Source organism: Salminus brasiliensis, chromosome 25, assembly GCF_030463535.1.
Source record: "Salminus brasiliensis chromosome 25, fSalBra1.hap2, whole genome shotgun sequence".
Classification (NCBI taxonomy): Eukaryota; Metazoa; Chordata; class Actinopteri; order Characiformes; family Bryconidae; genus Salminus; species Salminus brasiliensis.
This window is the reverse complement of record NC_132902.1, coordinates 25,886,608-25,912,691: the sequence shown is the minus strand read 5'-3', so window position 1 is coordinate 25,912,691 and position 26,084 is coordinate 25,886,608. Positions and strand designations below refer to the sequence as shown.

At 43.1% G+C, this 26,084-nt stretch overlaps 2 protein-coding genes across 2 annotated transcripts in view; one reads left to right on the top strand and one right to left on the bottom strand.

The window, feature by feature from the left end:
* The window catches only part of neto2a (neuropilin (NRP) and tolloid (TLL)-like 2a), a 39,496-nt gene extending 33,189 nt beyond the window's left edge, over positions 1-6,307 (top strand). The window contains exons 8-9 of the mRNA XM_072671203.1: positions 1,298-1,411; positions 2,689-6,307. Coding sequence (XP_072527304.1) covers positions 1,298-1,411; positions 2,689-3,389 — 815 coding nt within the window. The 3' untranslated portion in view covers positions 3,390-6,307. The remainder of the gene's footprint in view (positions 1-1,297; positions 1,412-2,688) is intronic.
* Positions 6,308-11,510: 5,203 nt separating this feature from the next.
* On the bottom strand, positions 11,511-17,565 carry LOC140548062 (uncharacterized). The gene is made up of 5 exons (XM_072671425.1): positions 17,469-17,565; positions 15,865-16,056; positions 15,274-15,578; positions 14,123-14,152; positions 11,511-13,994 (listed from the first exon to the last, which is right to left on the bottom strand). Exons 1-5 carry the CDS (start codon positions 17,476-17,478, stop codon positions 13,896-13,898), a joined length of 636 nt encoding a protein of 211 aa, XP_072527526.1. The 5' UTR covers positions 17,479-17,565; the 3' UTR covers positions 11,511-13,895.
* Between the last annotated feature and the right edge of the window lie 8,519 nt (positions 17,566-26,084).

The following is a 26,084-nucleotide window of genomic DNA, read 5'->3' as shown; positions in this document are numbered from 1 at the left end:
TCACCACTATTAACTATCTACACCTTGATTATTATGTTATGAATATGATTATGATTATGAGCAGTTCAGCAGTTTAGATGGTTTGGTAACTTTTATTAATAATCTATAAATAGTTCTGATCAGAGGAGGACGGGTCGGGTCCCCCTTGTGAGTCTTGGTTCCTCCCAAGGTTTCTTCCTCCAGCTCTGAGGGAGGTTCTCCTTGCCACTGTCGCCGTTGGGGCTCACTGGGGGTCTTTGATCCTTCATGTCTTCTTATGTTTTCTTTTTTCTCTCTTTTATTAATTACTAATTATGTAAAGCTGCTTTGTGACGACAACAGTTGTAAAAAGCTACACAAATAAATTTGACTTGACTTGACTTTCCACACTCAGTCAGTACATTTCCATTCAGCTGGTGGAATGACCACCAGGGGGCAGGTCAGTCCTGTTGGATGTGAGGATTAGAAGTTGCCCATCTATGAATGTTGGCCTTTCTTAAACTACCTTTATTACAGATCGCAGTGGAGCAGTGGAGACTCCCACCGTGCTATTAACGACAGGGTTGTGGGTTCGATACCCAGGCTAGGCTAGCTGCCACTGTTGGGACCTTATGCAAGAGCTTTTACCCTTTTGTTACAATAAGGTTTTAGGTTACCATTTTGTGAGTCAGTGTGAGTGCATTACCTGTAATTAACTCTATATAACATTAGAATAAACCCAAATAAACATAAAGTCAGTGGTCAGTGAGAGTGTCTACCTGTAATTAACTCTATATAACATTAGAATAAACCCAAATAAACATAAAGTCAGTGGTCAATGAGAGTGTCTACCTGTAATTAACTCTATATAACATTAGAATAAACCCAAATAAACATAAAGTCAGTGGTCAGTGAGAGTGTCTACCTGTAATTAACTCTATATAACATTAGAATAAACCCAAATAAACATAAAGTCAGTGGTCAATGAGAATGTCTACCTGTAATTAACTCTATATAACATTAGAATAAACCCAAATAAACATAAAGAGTGGTCAATGAGAGTGTCTACCAGTGGTCAGTTCAGTAGGAACCCAGAGGTGTGCCAGAAGAGTTTGTTCAGTACGGGTGAACACAGTGTGATTTATTCACTTTGCTGAATTTCATTTATTTTTCATTTATTTTTCTTTTTTATTTATGTTTGTGCAGTAAACAGGATCCCGCAGCCAGAACTAAGCTGTTTGTCTCCTTTGATCTCCTCTCTATGAAGCTGTATTAAGTCCAGTTAAGCCCAAATGTGTCTAGAAACCAGGCCTCTAATGTCTCTGTCTCTGTTTTTCAGCTCCCTGCTCTGGCAACACCTTCTTCTGCCACAGCAACATGTGCATCAACAATTCACTGGTGTGCAACGGCGTGCAGAACTGTGTGTACCCTTGGGATGAGAACCACTGCAAAGGTGAGTGTGTGTGTGTGTGTGTGTATGTGTTTTGGCCTGGCTGCTGCTCTTAGAGTACAGGACTGAACTGACATTTGGATGAACTTTTCCTGCAGCCTCTTTACACCATTACATCATTTTATTATGAGAAGAGTTTAGGTGAACTAGGCCACAGAAATGGTGGCAAAAGGCACTGCCACTCCCCGCAAGTTCATAATCATTACATTACAGAGCATTATAGAGCTTCCTATAGTGTATTATGGTATGTCAGAATTAGCGTATGGATCATATGAACATTATAGAGCATTATAGAGCGCCCCCTACTCTTCCTATAGTGTATTACAGTCTGTCAGAATGAGCGTGTGGATCATATGAACATTATAGAGTATTATAGAGTGCCCCCTACGCTTCCTGTAGTGTACTACAGTCTGTCAGAATGAGCGTGTGGATCATATGAACATTATAGAGCATTATAGAGCGCCCCCTACGCTTCCTGTAGTGTATTACAGTCTGTCAGAATGAGCGTGTGGATCATATGAACATTATAGAGCATTATAGAGTGCCCCCTACGCTTCCTGTAGTGTATTACAGTCTGTCAGAATGAGCGTGTGGATCATATGAACATTATAGAGTATTATAGAGTGCCCCCTACGCTTCCTGTAGTGTACTACAGTCTGTCAGAATGAGCGTGTGGATCATATGAACATTATAGAGCATTATAGAGCGCCCCCTACGCTTCCTGTAGTGTACTACAGTCTGTCAGAATGAGCGTGTGGATCATATGAACATTATAGAGCATTATAGAGCGCCCCCTACGCTTCCTGTAGTGTATTACAGTCTGTCAGAATGAGCGTGTGGATCATATGAACATTATAGAGCATTATAGAGTGCCCCCTACGCTTCCTGTAGTGTATTACAGTCTGTCAGAATAAGTGTGTGGATCTTATGAACATTATAGAGCATTATAGAGCGCCCCCTACGCTTCCTGTAGTGTATTACAGTCTGTCAGAATGAGCGTGTGGATCATATGAACATTATAGAGCATTATAGAGCCCCCCCTATGCTTCCTGTAGTGTATTACAGTCTGTCAGAATGAGCGTGTGGATCATATGAACATTATAGAGTATTATAGAGCACCCTCTAAGCTTCCTGAAGTGTATTACAGTCTTTCAGAATGAGCGTGTGGATCATATGAACATTATAGAGCGTTATAGAGTAAGGGATTATGCATATGACCAGTGATTCAACATTTTGAATGGTATTGAATCTCTTATGTATATCTTATGTCCCTCTGACAGAAAAGAAGTCTAAGGGTCTGTTCCACCAGATCACCAAAACCCACGGCACTGTTATCGGTATCTCGTCCGGCGTAGTCCTGGTGCTGCTTATCATCTCCATCCTGGTGCAAATGAAGCAGCCCCGCAAGAAGGTGGTGGTGCGGCGCCCGGCCGTCTTCAACAAGGCCGGCTTCCAGGAGGTTTTCGACCCTCCACACTATGAGCTCTTCTCTTTGAGGGACAAGGAGCTGTCATCAGATCTGGCCGAGCTCTCCGAGGAACTGGAGAGCTTCCACAAGCTGCGGCGATCCTCCACAGTGTCCCGGTGCGTCCACGAGCACCACTGCGGCGCCCAGGCGTCATCCAGCGTCAAACAGAGCCGATCCACGCTGAGCTCCATGGAGCTGTCCTACCACAACGACTTCTCCAAACCTCCACCGCCCATGAAGACCTTTAACAGCACCAGCAGCGGCAGCACTGGCACTTACAAGAAAAGCTGCTATGGCTACAAACAGACTCACGAGTGTGCCGAGCAGGTCATCGAGGATCGGGTGATGGAGGAAATCCCCTGCGAGATCTACGTGAGGGGCGGCGCAACGGGAAGCATCGGCAGCGGCTGCGGCAGCATCAGCATCCGTAACCATGGCAGCATCACACGTCCCAGCGCTGCTGCCGCCGTCGTGGCTGACCAGGGCCAGCGGTCCATCTCTATGGACTTCTGAGGGAACGAGGGAGGGGAGAACGGAGTAGAGCGAACACAAGCGAAGGAGCCTGACCTCCATAGACTCTTGTTACTATATTTACTATTTTTTGTCCTTCATTTCTTTATCCTGTATCATGAATTAGCAGTGAAAGAGCACGAACCCTGCCTTTCTGCTGTGAGCCGCGAGCGGTCCATCTCCATGGACTTCTGAAAGAACAAAGGAGAGTTTAAAAAAGGAGGAAAGGAGGAGAGGAACCAGAAAAGAGCCTGACCTCAACAGACTCTTTGTTGTTGTTGTTTTTTTTTTGTCCTGCACTGCAAAAAATATCTTGGCAAGTGAAATCATCTAAAATCTAGTCAATAAATCTAATCTTAAGCTAAAACGTTTAAACACAACAGGATTTGATTGCATTCAGCCACATGAAAGCATTGGTGAGGTCAGGTTCTGGTGTTGGATGATTAGTTTTGCCACTCTAACTCTCCCAAAAAGTACTGGATGGAGCTTCATCCATCACCCCAGGGAACACAGCTCCACTGCTCCACAGCTCAATGCTGGAGGGCATATTTCTAGCCCATGCTAGTGACCTCAAGCTCATGAGTGGTAGGGCTGTGTGTTACGTATCATGATACAGGGGTTACAATTCAAAAACACCATCATTTGCATTAGGACACTACTTCTGAAGTACAACACTGCCATCTAGTGGTCAGGGCTTAAACACAACACAAAATGAACCACTGTCTGAACCAAATGAACAATTCCACCATTAATTAAAACCAATACTGTATTTTTGAGAATCGATACAGCAGAACATAAAACCGCGATGCTTCGATATATCCATATTTTCTTACACCCCTAAAATGCAGCAGTGCTTTTCTATGGATATTGGATGTGTAAGTGTTTTGGGAGTAAAGCAGCTGAACTCACTCATTTAAAGATGTTGTCTGGGTACTTTTGGACATGTAGAGCCAGTCTCCCAGACCCGGTTTAAAGAGCAACACCAGCTGCTTTTTAGCCACGCCTCCTTTCCCGCGCTCCTTCGTAGTTCTGAAGGAACGCCTGTTGCTTTACAACACCCATTTTAGCTCAGTAAGGGGCTGTTCATCATGAACAGCTGGATTGAGCCATTAGCCTAGCACGTTCGCCAGAAATTTCATTTCAGTTTCACAGGTTCGTATTTTTGACACACTGTGTACATCTGGTCCGGATAGCTGCATTTTTGAAGTAAGGAAGTTTGCATGATAGGCCCCGTCCCCCCGTCATCACTTACGTGAGCTGAATCTTCTGTACCTGACACCGATTCATTTGTAGAAGGACGTTCGTCTGGCCTCGGCGTGTTGTCGGTTCGCAGCGTCGCCTTTCCTGGATAAAATGAACCAATGATTCATTTCTTCACGACTTTCTTGCCAATATTATGTTATTTATACCAGCAGCACCAACTTCAGACCCAGTCCTGGAAACTGGTTCAGATTCGCTAAACGTATGTGAACGCAGCAATCTCGAATCCTGGCGACACCGTCACCGATTCGTCCGATGGGTGATGCTACCGTACCTCAGCGTCCTGTAATTGATCCGAAAGCCCTCCAAGAAGTGTTTTGACACTGCAAACGAATCAGACAATGGTTCAGTTGATTCGGGCCGAGGCCACCGCTTTTGGTCCTTTGGTTTGGGCCATGGTTCACACCTGCTGTTTTAATTAATTGGTTGGTCGGAAAGTCCGGACCAAACAAGGTAGGAGTGAAAGCACCCTAAAATGTGGAGCTGTGACATGAGAGTTTTTGGAGAAGGACCATGAAGGCCCAGAACTTCTCCTCCTTGCCCTCAAGCTCCCGCATCCACTGCCACCCCATTTCTTCTCTTTCTTCCATCACTTACTACACCATCAGCAGTCTAACATTACTTCTTAAACGTCTACCTAACAGCTACTCCCAAGCGTCTAGGAAAAGGTCGGATATCGTTTACAGCTCCGACAGCAATGACGTAATGAGACATATCGGATATTTTGACGAGACTGAAGCCGATTCACTCGCTAAGGGGTCAATTCTGCAGTGTTCATTTCTCGTTTGTCATGAATTAGCAGTGAGCAGTCAGAGAGAGAGGAGCTGGGTTTGTAGGGGGCTCAGTAGGGGGAATCTTTTTTTTAATGTGTATATTATTCAAAATAAAGAATATGTAGGCCTCATGATGTTGCTTGGCATTAACTCATGTATTTCTGTTCTTTTTCGCATTTGTTTGATTCTGTGGATAACTTGAATTATGCTAAAATGAAGCTGATAATTATGAAATAGAGTCACGCTGCTTTCACGCTCACCGCCCCAACACACAGGCCTATGTTGAGGAGCACACGTTTGGACGAGGCAGTTGAGTAGTAGGCATATTTTCCTCTAGACGCACTTCTAGCCTCCTAACTGTTTTCTTTCTGTCTGTATGAACGAGTGTGTTTATTTAAGGCACTCGGTTCGAACCCCCCCCCCCCCCCCACCACCACCACCACCACTACTACCACCACTACCAACACTACCACCCCCAACTGTGTGCACTTTTCATTCCATTAGCATCTTGTAAACACAGAGGCATAGTGGGAAGCCACCATACACACACACACACACACATGTACACACGTCACATCACGTCATGTTTTACTGTATACACACACACACACAGTGTCCGAGTGTTTGGTATTCAGAGGAAGGCCCGGCTGCAGACGGAGCGGGGAGTTGTAAATGAGGCTGAGGCCTTTTGTACAGAAGTCCAGGAATTCCTTCGGCCGGTTAAACCAGTAAAGATGACCCGGAGTATATTTTCTAACCCATAATGTTGTATAATCGAAACTATACTGCGCTTCCATTTTAGCCATGACGTTAATAATTGTAAAGATATTGATGTAAGAAATGTCCGACTATATGTTTTAATAAAATGACATCACATTAACGACCCAAGTGCCTTTCGTTTTCTTCATTTGTTCTGCAACAGGTATTTATACCTGTTTATACGCTCGTCTGTTACTCAAACAACACCCTGGAATCTTCAAAACAGCAGCTTTACATGGAAAAAGCTGAATAATATTTTATTCCAGGTTATTTCGGAGCATTTCTAAAGGTCCGATCATCATGAAATCCTGATAGAATGTAAAAAACAACTCCCAAATCCAATTCGGGTTTGTACAGATAACGCCTACGCCATTATCCACAGCAACCCATGCCAGTAGGCTTGTGAGTAATGAGGAAAATATTGTATTCCAGGTCATTTTGGAGCTTTTCTAAAGGTCTGATCATCATGAAATCCTGATAGAATGTAAAAAACAACTCCCTAGCCTCAAGGTTTTTGTACCATCTGATCCAATCCGAGTGTCTAAATGCTGACAATCAGCCCATACCAATCAGATCAGATCAGATCTTTGTATTTCTATAAATAAAACAACCCCACAATTTAAGTAAACTGTGCTAATCCAAAACAAATCACTGTTTTAGTCCCAGTTTCTAAGATCAGACTAAAATCTAATCTGATCTACGTAGTTTGGAGCAACTTTTTAAACGACTGTTTTAAACTCTGTAGTGTTTAATATCTTACGGTCTAGTCTGACAACTCTGCAGTCTGATCACTTAGTGTGTGCATTAGCATTAGCATTAGCATTAGCCTCCTCCTCGGTTCTGAATGGGCTGTTAGAACTTAGAGCATTTCCACCATAGTTTGGTTTCTAACCTGGTGGAATTCAGGACGGGAAAGAACATCCTTAAGTTTTAATGGAAATCAATGTGAAAAAAGATTTATTATTGTATTGTAAGTCATTTTGGAGCATTTCTATTGGTCGATTCATCATGAAATTCTGGCACAATGTCATAAAACAACTGCCAGATTTAGATTATGTTGAAACGTGAAAAATTGTACAAATGGAGATTTTGCATAACATCGATGATATACAACCTTCCACTGTAGAGTAGAATGGATATACACACACACACACATATATATATATATATATATATATATATATATATATATATATATATATATATATATACATACGGCATTTATTATAATCACAACTGTTGTGCCTTAGCTTGTCTACAGGGGGCACTCTTGCTTATCTTTTCTATAATTAATTGAATTTGAATAACTCAATAATAAATAGTTGCTGTCATGCAAAAAATTGGTCTGAAACCTAATAATCAGAGTCTGGGCCCATCACACAGTACTGAACTCTCTCTCCAACTGTCAGATCCAACTGACGACAATCTTTAGACCAGAGCCAACCAGCAACAGACTGAGAATCAGGGTTAAAATCTTGGTAAAATCAGGTAGTCTAACCCCGACTTTAATGTCTGACTGACACAGATCTGACTTTTTCAGGGCTGTGTGCATGTCAAATCTGATCTTTCTGAATCAGACTTGTGTCATATAGGCGATGTTCAGACTGTCAGGCCAAATCCAAATTTTGGCCCATCTAGATTGTAGTCTGGACGCCTACAAACCACATGAAATCTGATGTTTGCAAATTGGATCCAAACAACATTTGGAGATTCGATTACAATCGGATTGGTACAGATGTGTCTCAGTCTGGAAGCTCAAATCGGATTGCAACAGACCACATCAAATCCAGAGTGACCCCCACCTCTCCAGCTTCTGCCTATGAAAGCAGCTCGTTAGCGCCTATCCCATTATCCACAGGATCTCACGGCGATAGGTTTGTGATATTCGGACACGCAAATCCGATCTCATCACTTGTGAATAACAGTGCAGACGGTCATCTCACCAGATCTGATTTGAGAAAAAATCCGAAGTGTCTGAACTACTATACAGCCCTAGATTGGACACATATCTGATTCGCAGGCATGCGATATGAATGTGAACGAGATCAGATTTTTTAATGCGTCTTTTCGCCTGTAGGCATGAGCCAGCGCCGGCAGCGTGGCATACATTTATCAGTGTGGGCATGTTTCAGAGACAGATACAGCCTGCTTACTTTTAAGAATGTGAGCCGTCAAGATTGCCAAATCTAATCTAAGCAAAAGATCGGAACTGCTTAACGAGGCTTATAATGGGAACACAGCCAAAGGAACCAAAAGTGTTTTTTCTATAGCATCATTTTTACTATTTATCAATTTAAATGTTTATATCAAATAACTGATCATTTTTTCATTATATTTCTTTTTTACTTTAATAATATTTGTAATAATATGATAACATATAATTACACATAATAATGCTATAATAATATAATATTTATATAATATAAATGATCTTATTTTTTGTTTGTACCATTTTCTATTATTTGATTTTTGATGATACTCTCCATATTTGTCTTTTTTATTGGAGTTTCCTGTTTTTAGACTTATTTTAATGCTTTATCATTAACTTATAACCCACCTTTTTCATATTTTAGTCAGTTTTAATTGGATTTGTATGAAAAAAAAGTGCTTAATAAATAAGATCTGATTGATTGATCACTCAAAGGATCATCCGAATCAGCTGTATTTTTACCATAGTGGACTACATGATCTAATTCAGTCTACTGTGCCTCTACATGTAGGCCTGCATTATTGTAAATGGTGTATTAATGTTTTGTCAGTCTTACACAAGTGACATCTTATTCATGTGCTCTCTCGCCCTCTCTCTCTCTCTCACGCTCTTCTTGTCCCTCTCTCTAAGCTGTCATGTTAAATTAGACAGCTCAGGGCTTAGGGCTTTGTATGTCTTGAAAAGACAGAGGACAGACACATCACAGGTCATGCGCTTCACAAGCTCCTAAAGCCACATCCATCCATCCACCCATCCATCCAGAGTGACAGCTGCAGAGGTTAGAGTGACAGCTGGTCAAAAACATCACATTTACCCATTTTCTGTCTCGTTCCCAACGCCAATGAGGTCCAGGACGTATTCAGTGATTGCTTCTTTATTCTAAATTATCAGGCACTCTCCTCGAACCGTGTGTTTAGGGTTTATCTACCACCCTGAAGAGTTCAGATCCAACTCAGCTGACTCTGATGTTCAGCTGCTCCTGAAGGCCTTCATTACCTGGATCAGGTGTGTTAGATTCAGGGTGGAGCTAAACTCTGCAGGGTGGAAGATCTCCAGGGCCAGGATTGAGAAGCCCTGCTGAGAGAATCCTATGGAAATGGCTCACCTCAAAAAACAGCTGTTGCTCTGGGCTGTGCTGTTGCTCTGGCTCTGGGCTGTGCTGTTGCTCTAGCTCTGGGCTGTTGCTCTGGCTCTGGGCTGAGCTGCTGCTGTAGCTTTGGGCTGTGCTGTTGCCCTGGCTCTGGGCTGTGCTGTTGCTCTGGGCTGAGCTGCTGCTGTGGCTCTGGGCTGTGCTGTTGCTCTGGCTCTGGGCTGTGCTGTTGCCCTGGCTCTGGGCTGTGCTGTTGCTCTGGGCTGAGCTGCTGCTGTGGCTCTGGGCTGTGCTGTTGCCCTGGCTTTGTGCTGTTGCCCTGGCTCTGGGCTGTTGCTCTGGCTCTGGGCTGTGCTGTTGCTCTGGCTCTGGGCTGTGCTGTTGCTCTGGGCTGAGCTGCTGCTGTGGCTCTGGGCTGTGCTGTTGCCCTGGCTTTGTGCTGTTGCCCTGGCTCTGGGCTGTTGCTCTGGCTCTGGGCTGTGCTGTTGCTCTGGCTCTGGGCTGTTGCCCTGGCTCTGGGCTGTGCTGTTGCTCTGGGCTGAGCTGTTGCTCTGGCTCTGGGCTGAGCTGTTGCTCTGGCTCTGGGCTGTGCTGTTGCTCTGGCTCTGGGCTGTGCTGTTGCTCTGGCTCTGGGCTGTGCTGTTGCCCTGGCTCTGGGCTGTGCTGTTGCTCTGGGCTGAGCTGCTGCTGTGGCTCTGGGCTGTGCTGTTGCCCTGGCTCTGGGCTGTGCTGTTGCTCTGGGCTGAGCTGCTGCTGTGGCTCTGGGCTGTGCTGTTGCCCTGGCTCTGGGCTGTGCTGTTGCTCTGGGCTGAGCTGCTGCTGTGGCTCTGGGCTGTGCTGTTGCCCTGGCTTTGTGCTGTTGCCCTGGCTCTGGGCTGTTGCCCTGGCTCTGGGCTGTGCTGTTGCTCTGGGCTGAGCTGTTGCTCTGGCTCTGGGCTGTGCTGTTGCTCTGGCTCTGGGCTGTTGCCCTGGCTCTGGGTTGTGCTGTTGCTCTGGGCTGAGCTGTTGCTCTGGCTCTGGGCTGTGCTGTTGCTCTGGCTCTGGGCTGTTGCCCTGGCTCTGGGCTGTGCTGTTGCCCTGGCTCTGGGCTGTGCTGTTGCTCTGGGCTGAGCTGCTGCTGTGGCTCTGGGCTGTTGCTCTGGCTCTGGGCTGTTGCTCTGGCTCTGGGCTGTGCTGTTGCCCTGGCTCTGGGCTGTGCTGTTGCCCTGGCTCTGGGCTGGGCTGTTGCCCTGGCTCTGGGCTGTTGCTCTGGCTCTGGGCTGTGCTGTTGCTCTGGCTCTGGGCTGTTGCTCTGGCTCTGGGCTGTTGCTCTGGCTCTGGCCTGTGCTGTTGCCATGGCTTTGGGCTGTGCTGTTGCTCTGGGCTGAGCTGCTGCTGTGGCTCTGGGCTGTGTTGTTGCTCTGGCTCTGGCTCTGGCTCTGGGCTGAGCTGTCTTTTTGCCACCAGAGGGAGACCACTGACCCAGCAACAATCAACCCAATTGATATCAGCTGGGCTCTGGGTCCTTTTTAAGGGCTTCAGACAGTATGAGTCTCGTACTCATACCCCAGTGACTTTGGGATGGGCCTTGTAGGGAACCAGTACCCTCTGGGCTCTTTCTTTCTCCTTTGGTTCTAGGATTTGACTCCCTCACTCTCTTTTCTATTCTTAGATTTCCTTAGCCCTGCATGTCACTCCCTGAGACCTTGCCATACTCTAGTAGGGTGTTCAATTCTCATAGAGTTTATGTTCTTTAGCTCTATATCAATATGCTATTTTGGTTTCCCTCTATTTTCCTTGTCCCTTCTGCTTAATGGTGGGGTCCTCTTAGGACCACCACAGTCACAAGCACACCACCTTCCTCATAGCCTAGTGGGTAGAGCACTGTTCTCCCAAGCCAATGACCCCGGGTTCCAATCCCACCCTCTGCAGCCCTTCCTTTTCTACATTTGAGTCCACCCAGGTGGTCGACTATACCTGGGATTATAAACACATGGTGACAATCCTAGAAAAACCTTCCAGCTTTTGTGAGAAAGCAGGCTCAGAATGGGAAGTCAGGTCACATGACTGATTTATTTATAACAAAACTGGACATACAGAAAGTCATACAGCAGTCTGGACATGTTAAAGAGTACTGTTATAGACAGAGAGAGAGAGAAAGAACCATTATATAGATGTATAGATAGATTATATAGTGTATGTAGATTCACTGGCCCTTCCTTGTACCTCCACCTTCCTGGCATACACATATCTGTTGATGTACTGTTCATCAGCGGTCACATAGTTTCTGACCACACAGCCGCTGTTGTCTAGATATTTTCATCTGTTGGACCCGCTCTCAGCATAGCAGTGACACCACTGTGCCTAATAGACCAGCGCCATGCCATAAACACTACCATGTCAGTGGCTCTACTGTGTTGAAAACGGACCACCACCCCAATAATATGTGGTCAGCAATATCTGGCAGATGACTGATAAACTGTACAGATTGGCCACAGTGAACCTATGCAGACCCATGCAGGGAGATGGAGCTCACGAATGAAGGGGTTTCTAATAAAGTGGCCAGTGTGGGTGCCATGTGTGGGTAACATAAGTATTGAACACGTCACCAATATATTTCTAAAGGTGCTATTGATGCTATGCCATGCAATTCTCACCAGATGCTGGTAACAACCATCCAATCCACACATGCAAAGAAATCAAACCGTTAGATGTCCATCAGTAATTAGGAGGTCTCATCACCAAGGCGCCACACAAGGAAAGTCTCATGATGGATAAAACCAGTGAGCTCTCTCGAGGCCTTCGCAGCCTTACTGTTGCAAAACATAATGATGGTGCTGGACACTGGTTACAGACGGATTTCAGTGAGCACTCTTGGGGCCAAAAAACGCTTTTTTCATACAAGAAGAAGAGGAAGCCAGACCTTATCCGAAAAGGTATCCAGGAGGCAAAGAAAGGCCTGGAATCAGCAGGTACAACAGGTTTCAAAGAAAACAACTGCACTCATGCACTCATCCACCACCGCCTGTCTGCACGCTCACCACGCAAGACTCCAGTGCTGGAGAAAAGGCCTGCTGAAAGTTCAGCTCAGCTCAGCAACATTTAGACTAGCCTGTGAAACACTGGGAGATACATTCTGGTCAGAAGAGACCACAATTGAACTTTTTGGATGCCGTAATGCACACCATGTGTGCTTAATCTGCATATCACCCCAAAAACACCACACCAACAGTGAAGCTTGGAGGCGTGGGCTGTTTTTCAGGATACGGCACCGGCACGCTTCATATAATTGAAGAGAGGACGACTGGACAAGTGTCCAGTCTAAAAGTGCTTTACTATTTTCTCAGGAAGAACCTCAGCTAGTTTAAATAGGCCAAAATTCAAAGCTCCTCTAATCTTAGACTCTACTAAACACAAGTCAATATAGAGACCATAATACTCTTCTCTTCGCCTGAGTACTTTTTGAGAAGAGGAGGGTCTTCAGTCTGGGTTTGAGGACAGCGAGTGTTGGACTCTGCTGTTCGGACACCCAGGGGAAGTTCATTCCACCACTTCGGTGCAGGACAGTAAAAAGTCTGGACGCTCGTCTTCCGTGGAGGATGGCGGGTCGAGCCGAGCCGTACTTGCAGATCAGGCTCTTTTGACCATCACCATCAAGTACGGAGGGGCTGGCTGGTCCAGTCTTGGCTTTGCAGGCCAGAGTCAGGGGTCTGAATCTGATGACCTGGGCAGCAGCTACAGGAAGCTACAGTGAAGAGAGAACCCAGCTGAGGAGGAGAAGCTGAACATGGCTGAACTTTGAAGATGACCCGACCCGTGCAGCTGTGTTCTGGATCAGCTGCAGGTGCTAGATCAATGATCCCAGACACACAGCCAAGGAAACTCTCAATTAGTTTCAGAGAAAGGAAATAATTGGCCAATTACCTGCCCTGAATCCAATTGAGAATCTATAGAGTTCATAGAAGGAGCCCACAGAAGCTTGAGGGTCTGAAGAGTGTTGAGGGAGGAGGGGGTGGCAAAATCACACCTGAGCAATGCATGCAACTAGTTTCTTCATACGGGAGGCGTCTTCAAGCCGTATTTATTTATTTATTATATTATTTATTGATAATCTGTGGGTGTAACTGGGACCTTGAGATCTCAATTTCGTCCCCCCATGTAGCACATATGATGCGAATGACACTAAAGTCTCCTTAAATCCCTGAATCCTTTAATTATTACACATAACAGAAATCATTTATGGACGTGTATGGTCTGTGTGGATTGGACGGTTGTTACGGCACCTGGTGAGAATTCCATGTCAACGACACCTTTAGAAATATACCTGCTAAGAAACCTAGTGACGTGTTCAGTACTTCCTGTACTCCACCTGCTGTATACAAGGATGAACCATTGTTAAGAGTTTCTTTGGGCAGAGAGAGAGGCCAGCAGGATGCAGCTTAACCCCTGCCAAGCAGGCTTCCAAGGACAATCAGGATGATGATGACAATGCCGATGATCAGGAAGACGAACCAGTACCCCCGACAGAACTGCTGAACCTGCAGAAAGACAGAGAGGCCGGGATCAAAACAGGAGAGCGGTGTTCAGCCCAACATCACATTCCTATATCCTGCAAACTGAGACTCAGTGAAGAAGCCGTGCAGGTGGTTCTGACGCAGTGGCTTACCTGAGTTGGGCAGAAGGTGGTGCTGTGTCTCTAAATATGTCCAGCATGAAAACACAGAGGTGCAGAATGAGTAATCATCTGTTTATAACAGAGCTGTGTATGAATATTCTAATGAAGGTATGTGTTTCTAATAAAGTGGCCAGGGACTGTCTATGGAATCACACTATACCTGAATGCTTCACATTTTAATGCTTAAGATGTATGTATTGAAATTATTGTAGTTATGCTTATATTTAAGTAATTTATATTTCTGTATTACTGTGCTGATGTTTACAGAACTGATATTTCTGAAAAATTTAATTCTACATTTGATAAAGTCTCTTTTCTCTTTGCCTATTCTGCTTTTCACTAAATTACCCCTAATGTACATAAAGCAAGGTTGATTTACTTGATTTATTTTGAAAGGTTTAAAGAAGATTTAATGTGTGTGATCCAACATTAGATTGGATCAATAAAATCAATGTTATTAATGAAATTAAATCAAATTAAATCAAATTAATGTTAATAATGTTAACAGTTTATCGTTGATTTAACTGACTTAATTAATGATTGCTATCTGGGTATTGTCCACTCAGTGTGTGTGTATATATATATATATATATATATAGATCTTTAGGTGGACTGCTTACTGTTCTGTTCCCTATCTCTGTAGCTTTACTAAAAAAATATATATATTTTTTTTCCAATATATATATATTGTCTGAAACTTGGTTGTTTACATGTTCATTCCTATTAAAATTCATCTCTGAAAAGTGCTAAATAAATGTCCTTTATTATTATTATTATTATTATTATTATTATTATTATTATTATTATGAGAATCAAATATGATTATGGTTGTTATTATTAGTTTTAATTATTGTTATTATTGTTATTATTGTTGCTATTATAGTTATTATTGTTGTTATTATTATTGTTATCAATATTGGTATTGTTATTATTTTTAATATTGATATTGTTATTATTATTATCATTGCTATTGTTAATTGTTAAGTTGTTTTAATGTTGTTATTATTGTTGTTGTTGTTATTATATTCATCATTATTATTATTATTATTATTATTATTATTATTATTATTATTGTGACGTTATTATTATGTCAATGTTTTATTAGATTACTGATTAGTTTTATCAGGGTATATTCAACCAACCTCAGCATGCCGTGAATGGTAAGCTGGACTGTATGGCTCCTCTATCACGGGTGACTCATCATGTCCATCTAGATGATAATTGGATGGCTGAGACTCCTTAAAGGACGCATGCTTTTCAATTAGGTGCTTCTTCACTACTTCCAGAGCCTTGTCATTCTGCTGGCAGGTCAGCAGGCCTCGGTCTTCATTAAACAGGCAGTCCACAGTGAACACGTTACCCCTGTTAACACACAGTCTGCTGTCTGGAGCCAATACATTTGGATCAGTTGTGTGGTGGAGCACCACTAGAACCACAGGCCGGGATGCTGGAAGAGAGAGAGAGAGAGAGAGAGAGAGAGAGAGAGAGAGAGAGAGAGATAAACAGAGACAGAGGGATCATCCTGATAAGGTTTCTAATAAAGTGGCCAGTTATTGGAAGCACAAGGTAGGTGTTTCTAATAAAGTGGCCAGTGAGTGGAAGCACAAGGTAGGTGTTTCTAATAAAGTGGCCAGTGAGTGGAAGCACAAGGTAGGTGTTTCTAATAAAGTGGCCAGTGAGTGAAAACACAAGGTAGGTGTTTCTAATAAAGTGGCCAGTGAGTGTATATTTACCAGGAATCTTATGAAGAGCTGCTTCAATGTCAGTTCCAGCTCGAGACGCAATGGCGACAAAAGCAACGATGACGTCGCTCTCATCCATAGAGTTCACCTCACGAAAGTTCCACGAATGCGTGAGCTTATTCACAAAGGTAGTGTGGGAGTTCAAGGTATTCCCAAAGACCATGACGTAGAATTGGATAATTCCTGGAAACACAAAACATCAAAATCACTTAGGCCTACCAGGCTTACACACACACACACACACACACACACACACACACACACACACACACACACACACGGCTTGTCTAGTCCCTGTAGAGAAGTACTGCCAATAGAATAGGACTCTTTGGAGCAGATAATCAACATGAACCTGTTGGCTCCATGCTGCCTAATGCAAGGCGTGGGCTAGTAGAGGGGTATGAAGCCCCCCAGCATTGAGCTGTGGAGCAGTGGAAGAACTGGAACTGTGTTCTCTGGAATAATGGTGGTGCTCCATCTAATACTTTTGGGATGAGCTGAATGCAATCAAATCCTCACAGCAATGCTCCTGCTCCAAAATCTAGCAGAAAGTCTTCTTCTCTGGCAAGTACAGACAGAAGCCAACAAAAGCAGCATGAACTCTTTTTAATATCTTTGATTTCAGAAGAAACAATGAACAGTTTCAATGAGCAGGCGTCCAAATACTTTTGTCTATATATATAGAGTGGATTAGAGTTATTACGCAGCATTTTGATTAACTGTAAAGGAACTGTAAAATATCTTATAATCAACAATTATTCTGAATGGACACCAATGGAACCCACCATATCGATTACCCAGAGCCAGTTTAGCAGCAAATCACTTGAAAGCTCAAGAGGGCGGCATCTTAGTGAATGGGATAAATGGGGCTAAATGTCCAACAGTGCTAATAAAATATGTTCTCCTATCTTATACAGTACTTTTATGTCATTTTATAAATTATAAGAATATATTAAATGACAAAATCTGCATCAAGCAGGTTTAGGGGGTAAACATGTAGCTGGCATTCTGGCTACTGGCTGTCAGAGAGTTCAGAAAGTGTTCACAAATATAACAGTATATATATATATATATATACTATATATATATACTATATATATATATATATATATATATATATATATATATATATATATATATATATATATATTGCATATTTGAATATAAATTAACATAATGATTAATGTTACAAATACAATGTGATCATGTAATCACATATAATATAGATATGTGTAATACAAATCAAGTGATTTGGGGCAGGCAATACTATACTATTGCCAAACATTATACTGTATATAGCATATACTACAGGTGTACACATTCACATGCACAAACACACTCAGTCCCACTTTGCACATTTGAACATGAAATTAATATAAAGTCATATATAACATAACAATAATACATCTAGTGTGTTGCAGACACTCTAATAATCGATTTAGAATCACAGTATATCAATATATCTAAACAATGAAATATCATATTTGTGTGGTGACAATGTAAAAAAAAGGAAAAAGGTATATATATACACATAAAGATCAACTGCAAAAGGCTCTAAACATATATTTAAAATAAATGTAATATAAAATACATACCTTTAGTCATTTTGAAGGGAAGTCTAAATCCAGCACTGAGGAGTGTGGCTAGCAGTGTGCAGTGATTCAGCAGGCAGGGCTCAGCTGATAATAAAGCACTTTCACTTTCCCTCTCATAGAGCTCTCTACTGGGCATTTCTGGGAAATCAGAAGAGATACCAGAAGGCTGTGCAGTATGCCAGCCTTCACTTTCACCTGTACATCACACTGCCATAAAATATGTTATAAACAAAAATGAGTGTGTACAGTATGATTTACCTGACTCAGAGCAGGCAGTGCAACTCTACTACTAACCTCCACTGCCCAGCCTGGGCTTTTCTGACTGTTTATCTGAAATCTCACAGTAACACACGTTAAAAACAGATTTACATGCTGGGATGTGTTCCGCATATCCAGAACCTTTGCTCCAGCAGTCACTCTAATTGCTTTTCAACACAGTTGCACTCATACAGAGGTTGCCTTGTAAAAAAAGGACCTGTGTCCTCAAGATTTATTAGGTGTGTTTCAAGTTATTATGTAAATTACTTGGTTCTGATTGGCTACTCTGTATTGTGTCTCATTCAAACATTCAAACATCCCTTATATAACTTCAGCAGGGCTACATTGCATTTATAAAAATCTACAATATGGGTTGTTACTGTAACTTAGCCGTCATATATTAGCTGCTTGGATGCTTAGACTGTTCTATTGGCACCAAATTTAACCATGTTTGCATCAAACTGTTTAACTGTATAAATGGCCTTTTCACACTCTGACACTTGCTGGTGGAGGTCAGATGGGTCAAAATCATGCCGTTAATGAAGGAGACAAAGGCTAAGAACACCAGAGAGTTATCTGACAATAGAAATATGATAAAAAGGCTGCAGTACAAGTTACCCAGACCTCAATCGCCCTTCCAGTGTGAGGAACCTGTTCTGCATCATGTTCAACCTGCTTTCTGGCTCCTCTTTATGCTGATGTGTTGGGTTCTTTCAGTCGGGCGAGTCCCCGATTGGTTTTCATGATTGTAGCCTGCAGAACTCTTGCTGAAAACTACAGTGTTCCTTAAGCACAGCAGACCACCGTTAGCATAGTGCGAAAATGCCAGATTTCACAGTAATTGGCTAAAGTTGATGTCTGGAAGACCCAAGAAACTTTTCTGCTCATAGCATCACTAGAAAGGCAAATCTGAGGCCTTGTGGCTGCAAAAGAAGACCTTCAGGAAGATTTAGCAGACACTGGAGTGGTGGTGCACTGTTTGAACTTCACGGAAAGTTCATGAAAAAGTCAAATCCCAAAGTTCAGCCTCAGTTTAAACAAGCTTAATGCATTTTAGAAAGACGTCCTGTGGACTAATGAAGTTAAAAAGGAACTTTTGGGATTTGCAGGATTTCATGTAGAGAACACCTTCCCAACTGTTAAACACAGGGGTGCATCAATCCTTCTTCAGGCTTGTGTTGCAGCCAGTGGCACGAGGGACATGTCGGGGGTCGATGGAAGAATAGATTCAATTAAATACCAGCAAATTATGGAAGCAAACTTCAAACATCTTACCATCTGTTAAAAAAAGGGTGCCGATCCTAAACACACCCCCGATGGGCTTCCTTAAGGGGGGAAAGCTGAAGATTTAACCATGGCCCTCACAGTCTCCAGAGTATAGACGTCCTGCAAGACGGCCTATTCATTTCTCAGAATTAGAAGCCTTTGCCAGGAAGAATGGGCGGAAACCCCCCAAAGGTCCCTTTTTCTTTCTGTGGTTATTATGAAACTGTTGTAGGAAGTAAACCAGGAAACCAGGCCCTTTCCGACTCGCTGTCCTGCTCACTGGTGTTTTGACCAGGGCTGCCCAACCCCAAACCTAAGGCTGTTCTTTCAGCCATGATAGTGTTTGTGTCTCAGTGAGAGAGATCATCTCACAGGCTGCATTCACACCCCAAAACCCAAATCTGATCTTTTTGGTCATGTGTGACAACAGTTAAATGCTGTTCCAGTTGACCGCATGGTCACGCTGGTGAGAATCTTTGGTGTGGAATGTTATTGTGAACAGTAAGGTGGGTGTAAATGTACTGGTAATTCTACAGGCAGTACTTCAATGTTATTAAAGCATATATTGTAACTACTGGGATATAGGGGCACAGCATTATTCTGTTTATAGGAAATGCAGCAGTGTAAGATTGTGGGTCACCGAGGTGCCCTCCCCTGTGGCAGCCTGGGTTCAATTCCCTGGCTAGACGAGCAAACCACACCAATAATTAGAGCTACTCTAATAACACTATACTGGCCTACCTGTGTAACATGGTCTAGATAAGAGAATCAGGCCAATGCTGTATATTTAACTGTACATGTCCTCATACACTCATACACCTCATAGCTGGTACCTCTACTGACAGTTTTACTGTAAAATTAACAGTACAGCTGGGATTTGGCTCAGCATCATACATTGTTTGTAGCCTGTTCTGCCTTTTACTTGTGATTGTATTGGTTGTTTATCATTGACTGGAGACCCAATCATGTTTCTTGAGACCAAATATTTATATTTCTTTCTTTTTCATTCAAGTGACATCATACAGTTCAATGCAAAAGCTTGAGGAAGAAACACTGAGCAGTGATCACAACCAGCAAGGCCTTCAGCAAGCACAATAAGAGCCAGTGTCCCAATCCAGGCATCCAGACAATGGATCAGGTACTGGCTATCTTAATCTCAATCCAGTTCCGAGTCTTTGTTTCAACCACAGTGTTCAGAGCGCCATCTGGTGTTCTCAAGGCGCCATTAACGGATGTTACTCCCAGCCGGCTGCAGCAGCAGCAGCAGTGCAGACGTTCTCAGAAGGTAAATAAAGGAGTTGAGGTTCTGCAGTGTGGAGCTATTTTACAGTAGAACATGAAAACAGACCATAATATCTGACCCCATCACTGAAATGCTCTGTTTTACCAGCGGGAGGACCACAGAACCGCTTGCTCACCTTTCTCTGTTTATAAACCAGCACTGAAGAACCCATTCAGAACCGAGTAGAGGAGGCTAACGCTAATGCTAACACACACACATGCTATAGAAACCCCAATCACACACACAGCACATTCACCCACTATAATAAACACACAGTTATTACACACCAGTAGACCAGCAACCACAGATATCTGTCCAGAGTGTGTGTCACTACACTAAACACACACAGGACATAATTAGACTGCAGTGTTGTAAAGGAGCTGGGATCTGATTGGTCAGGGAGGAGAGTCAGACTGGATTATAAGAAATTAGACACTATAAAACAGTCACTTTAAGAAAAGCCTGGAATGTCTGATTATAGAATCTGATACTGAAAATAAAGGGATTTTACAGAACCCATTAATCAGCAGCTTGTCTGATCTAAACTGTGGGGCTGGGTTATGTAGATCAGATCGGTATCGGCTGAAACCCAGCATTAAGAGACTCGGATCGAATCTGGGGGCAAAAGAACCTGATCAGGACACACAAACAAATCAGAGATTAAATATACTTTAATCATAGGTCAGGTTAATTACAGCTCTTTCTCCCTCATAACCTTCCCGAGTGAGAGTTACTGCGACCCTGTTGTGAGCATCCTGGTTTTGATGGCGATCACTGTGACGCTCCAAGTGAGAATAATGCTGGGGATCCAGTCTCCATACCAGGGAATCCACTCCTCGTAGCCACTCCACTTCAGGAAGACAACCATAAACAAGAGCATCCAGAAAATATGCCAGCTGGAGTGAATATACTCTGAGGGAGTGAACACGTAAACAAGGGTGATGCATGCCAAGGCAAACATCCAGGGAACTGTGTCTTGTAAGGGACACGTGAGCGCAGCCAGGAGGAGGAAGGCCGTAAACAGTCCCAGCAGCTCCTGTTTGTGTTTGAGACAGTGGTGTAGGCCCTCCTGGATGACCTGCAGACAGACAGGGAGAGTGTAACAGGGCATGTCCACATCCTACAAACCATTAAACCCTATTCTTGGTCACAACAAGGAAAGTACAGTGCTGGTCGGAAGCAGTGCACCACATCCTTTCACCAGCAGATGGTGCTGTAGCCCTAGCAGAGGCAGGGAATGATTCAGCACAAATAAGCAGTCCAGCCCACACCTGGCATCATGTATGGTGCCATGCTATTGTGAACAGTAAGGTGGGTGTAAATGTACTGGTAATTCTACAGGCAGTACTTCACTGTTATTAAAGCATATATTGTAACTACTGGGATATAGAGGCACAGCATTGTTCTGTTAATAGGAAATACAGCAGTGTAAGATTGTGGGTCACAGAGGTGCCCTCCCCTGTGGCAACCTGGGTTCAATTCCCTGGCTAGATGAGCAAACCACACTGCACCAATAATTAGAGCTACTCTAATAACACTATACTGGCCTACCTGTGTAACATGGTCTAGATAAAAGTATCAGGCCAATGCTGTATATTTAACTGTACATGTCCTCATACACTTATACACCTCATAGCTGGTACCTCTACTGACAATTTTACTGTAAAATTGACAGTATAGCTGGGATTTGGCTCAGCAGGCCATCGTACATTGTTTCATTCAAGTGACATCATACAGTTCAATGCAAAAGCTTGAGGAAGAAACACTGAGTAGTGATCACAACCAGCAAGGCCTTCAGCAAGCACAATAAGAGCCAGAGTCCCAATCTAGGCATCCAGGCATTGGATCAGGTACTGGCTATTTTAATCCCAATCCAGTCTTTGTTTTAACCACAGTGTGGCTACATTCCAATAAAGCTTATTGATCACACGCCTCTGAAGTCTGACTTTCTGCAGCTTTACAGAACTTCTAGACAACGACTCCTCATATTTTCCTCCATGAAGCTCATGTTAATGCTCAGTAGAGCACAGAGACGCTCCTTTAATAGAGCTGATATTACTGAAATGCTTCATTTTCAATGGGCAGATCTGCAGCTGAAACAGGAGCCTAGTGCAGCCCAACATTTTTAACATCAACATTTTAATAGATCATTCTCCTCATTATGGCTTTTAGAGAAATGGGTTTTTGGGGAGGGGGGGGGGGTAGTGCACTATAGACCCCTGTGGCGCGGCCTAAGCTTTCAGTCTTTGTTTTCCTTTACTTTTACTTTTCTACTTGAAGTCGTTCTGAAACCAGTACTTTTACACTTTTACTGGAGTAAAAAGCTTTAGCTGATATTTCAGCTTCTATAGAAGTCTTTTAAACCCTCGTATCTCCACTCACTTCTACCTGAGGAATGAATGTCAATACTTTTGACACCATTGATCAGCTGTGTTTGCGTGCAGGGAGACGTAATATGATGCACTGAAAGCTATTCAAGCTTTAACAGTGCCCCCTTGTGGAGAAGCTTCAGCTTGCTAAACCTGCACGAGTGAGTGAGCGAGCTACAAGAGTGAGGTCAGAGAGGTTCTAGACTACAGCCAATAAAAACACACAGCAGTGTGTGAATGAGAGAAACCATCCCGGAACAGCGCAACGAAAATCCGGATGTAACCTTCAGAAATGTGGAAGCTCTTGGACCAACCTGGCTGAGTGTAGAGGGAGGATAGGATGTCTGCGGTTTCTCAAAGAACGCCTCTTCCACTCCCAGGTGCTTCTTTACAGCTGTCAGAGCCTTGTCATTGCGCAGGCATCTCAGCAGGCCTCGGTCTTCATGAAACAGGCAGTCCACAGTGAACACGTTACTCCTGTTAACACACAGTCGGCTGTCTGGAGCCACGAACTGTGTATCGTCTGTGTGGTGGAGCACCACTAAAACAGCAGGCCGGGACTCTAAGAGAGAGAGGGGGAGAAAACTGGCCGGTGAGTGGAAGCACAAGGTAGGTGTTTCTAACAAAGTGGCCAGTGAGTGGAAGCACAAGGTAGGTGTTTTTAATAAAGTGGCTAGTGAGTGTCAGCACTAGGTAGGTGTTTCTAATAAAGTGGCCTGTGAGTGTCAGCACTACGTAGGTGTTTCTAATAAAGTGGCCAGTAAGTGATGCAGAAGGTTGGTTTTTCTAATAAAGTGGCCTGTGTGCAAAAGCACAAGGTCGGTGTTTCTAATAAAGTGGCCTGTGCACGAAAGCACAAGGTAGGTGTTTCTAATAAAGTGGCCAGTAAGTGATGCAGAAGGTTGGTGTTTCTAATAAAGTGGCCTGTGCACGAAAGCACAAGGTAGGTGCTTCTAATAAAGTGGCCAGTGAGTGGAAGCATAAGGTATGGGTTTCTAATAAAGTATCAATTGAAGGCCAGTGCTTCTAATAAAGTGGCCAGTGAAGGCTTATGTTTCTAATAAAGTGTCCAGTGTGTGTATATTTACCAGGAATCTTCTGAAGAGCAGCTTCAATGTCAGTTCCAGCTCGAGACGCAATGGCGACAAAAGCAACGATGACGTCGCTCTCATCCATAGAGTTCACCTCCCGGAGGTCGGGTGAGAGCATGAGATCCTCCACAAAGGTCCGGTGGAAATTCATGGTATTCCCAAAGACCCTGACGAAGAGTCTGATCATTTCTGGAAACCCTAAACAGGAGAAAACCAAGAGTGAAAAAGGTGCTGTATATGCAGGAGCCAAACCAGGGTTCAGTATTTTTACTGACCAACAGCACATTCTGACCACTGACTTTATGTTTATTAGGGTTTATTCTAATGTTATATAGAGTTAATTACAGGTAGACACTCTCACTGACCACTGACTTTATGTTTATTTGGGTTTATTCTAATGTTATATTGAGTTAATTACAGGTAGACACTCTCACTGACCACTGACTTTATATTTATTTGGGTTTATTCTAATGTTATATAGAGTTAATTACAGGTAGACACTCTCACTGACCACTGACTTTATGTTTATTTGGGTTTATTCTAATGTTATATAGAGTTAATTACAGATAGACACTCTCACTGACCACTGACTTTATGTTTATTTGGGTTTATTCTAATGTTATATAGAGTTAATTACAGGTAGACACTCTCACTGACCACTGACTTTATGTTTATTTGGGTTTATTCTAGTGTTATATAGACTTAATTACAGGTAGACACTCTCACTGACCACTTTAGTATTTGCTTTACTGATTTAGTTTAAGTTAATGAAGAATGATTATTTGTAGATATGAACAGGAATACAACACAGGTTTAAAGGTTTGAAAGGGTTAATTATTAAGCTGTGTTACTTTGTTAAAGCATGGTGCTAACAGTGTCATATTTATTAATCAGCCAAAAAGTTAAATGATAAAAGTTTATCATTTCATTTGAAACACATACCTTGAGGCATTTTGAAGAGAAGTTAGAGCCCAGTTAAGTCAAGTGAAGAACTTCCGCAGCAGATAAACTGACTGGACACACCTTCTCCTGCACTGGACTTTGACGGACATGTCTAAGATATCACCAGTAGGGTAAAGGCACTACAAAGCTCAACTCACACTACGCTACACTATCTGTCAGTCTTCTTTGACCTCTTATGTAAAAGCTCTCAGGAACAGCACACTGGTTTTAACTGCAGTAATTCATTGTTTTTTTTGACACATTTCCAGACACACCCAGGTCAGTTCTGGGGAAATACGACTTAGATAAATTAGTGAAAGTACTATTTTGTAAATTATTTAATTCACTTGACTGTTTTTATGCACCTCAAACCTGAACTTTGGTAAAGATAAAGAAAATAAGTTGCATTACTCACTTTAAAATCAGTTTTAAAAATTGGACAAAAGTATTTGGACACCTGTTCATTCATAGTTTCTTCTGAAATCAAAAGTATTAAAAAGAGTTTCTCCTGCTTTTGTTGGAGTAACTGTCTCTACTGTCCACAGGAGAAGACTTTCTACTAGATTTTGTTGTCGCACTGCTGTGAGATTTGATTGCATTCAGCGACAAGAGCATTAGTGAGGGCAGACAGAATGTTGGATGATGATCACCACCCGACCTCATCTGTACTGGATGGAGCTCCACCACCATCTTTCAAGAGAACACAGTTCTTCCACTGCTCCACAGCTCAATGCTGAGGGGCTTTAGACCCCTCTATTAGCCCACGCCTGGCATTAGGCAGCATGGAGCCAAAAGGTTCATGTTTAGGTAAATCTGCTCCAGTGAGTCCTATTCTATTGGCAGTACTTCTTCTCTACAGGGATTAGCCAAGCTGACTCCCCAATTCCCCAGCATGCACATCAGCACCAGACTCTGCTAGCTGCAACTAAAACCTGGTGCTAGGCTATAAGCTAAACTTAGCTTGCTGATTGGTGAAGCCCAGCCAAAAGCTAGGGAAAGACTCACAACAGCAGGAATGCTGTTTTCATATATGCACCAGTGAATGATCAGAGAAGCAGCCCGATATCTACCACCTCACAGAAATCATGAGAAGAGGGGCTACAGGCCAGATCTAATGGAGAAAAGACTCCTGCTGAACTGAACGCTAACCTCGTTTTCAGAACATCATGCATGCACAGCATGTGTGTGCAGACCTTTGCGGTCTAAACAGGGAGGTTTAGTTAGGTACTCTTCTCAGAGAGGGGGAGGAAGGAAGCTGCAGTGTGTGTACTTTCATTTGAACTCCTCAAAGCTCTCTCTGAAGTCACGCAGTTACAGGAAATCTGAAGTGTGTTCGGCAACTGCAGTTAAAGCTACAGTCTGTCATGGCGTTCTAGACCAGACCAAGATGGGACGAACACTCGCAGAG

What these genes read in the sequence shown, in the direction of transcription:
- LOC140548062 (XM_072671425.1), bottom strand. An exon ending in AGCTCTTCATAAGATTCCTG is followed by an intron (nt 15,579 to 15,864) that starts GTAAATATACAC and finishes TCTCTCTTCCAG; the next exon opens with CATCCCGGCCTGTGGTTCTA. An exon ending in ACCATTCACGGCATGCTGAG is followed by an intron (nt 14,153 to 15,273) that starts GTTGGTTGAATA and finishes GGACATATTTAG; the next exon opens with AGACACAGCACCACCTTCTG.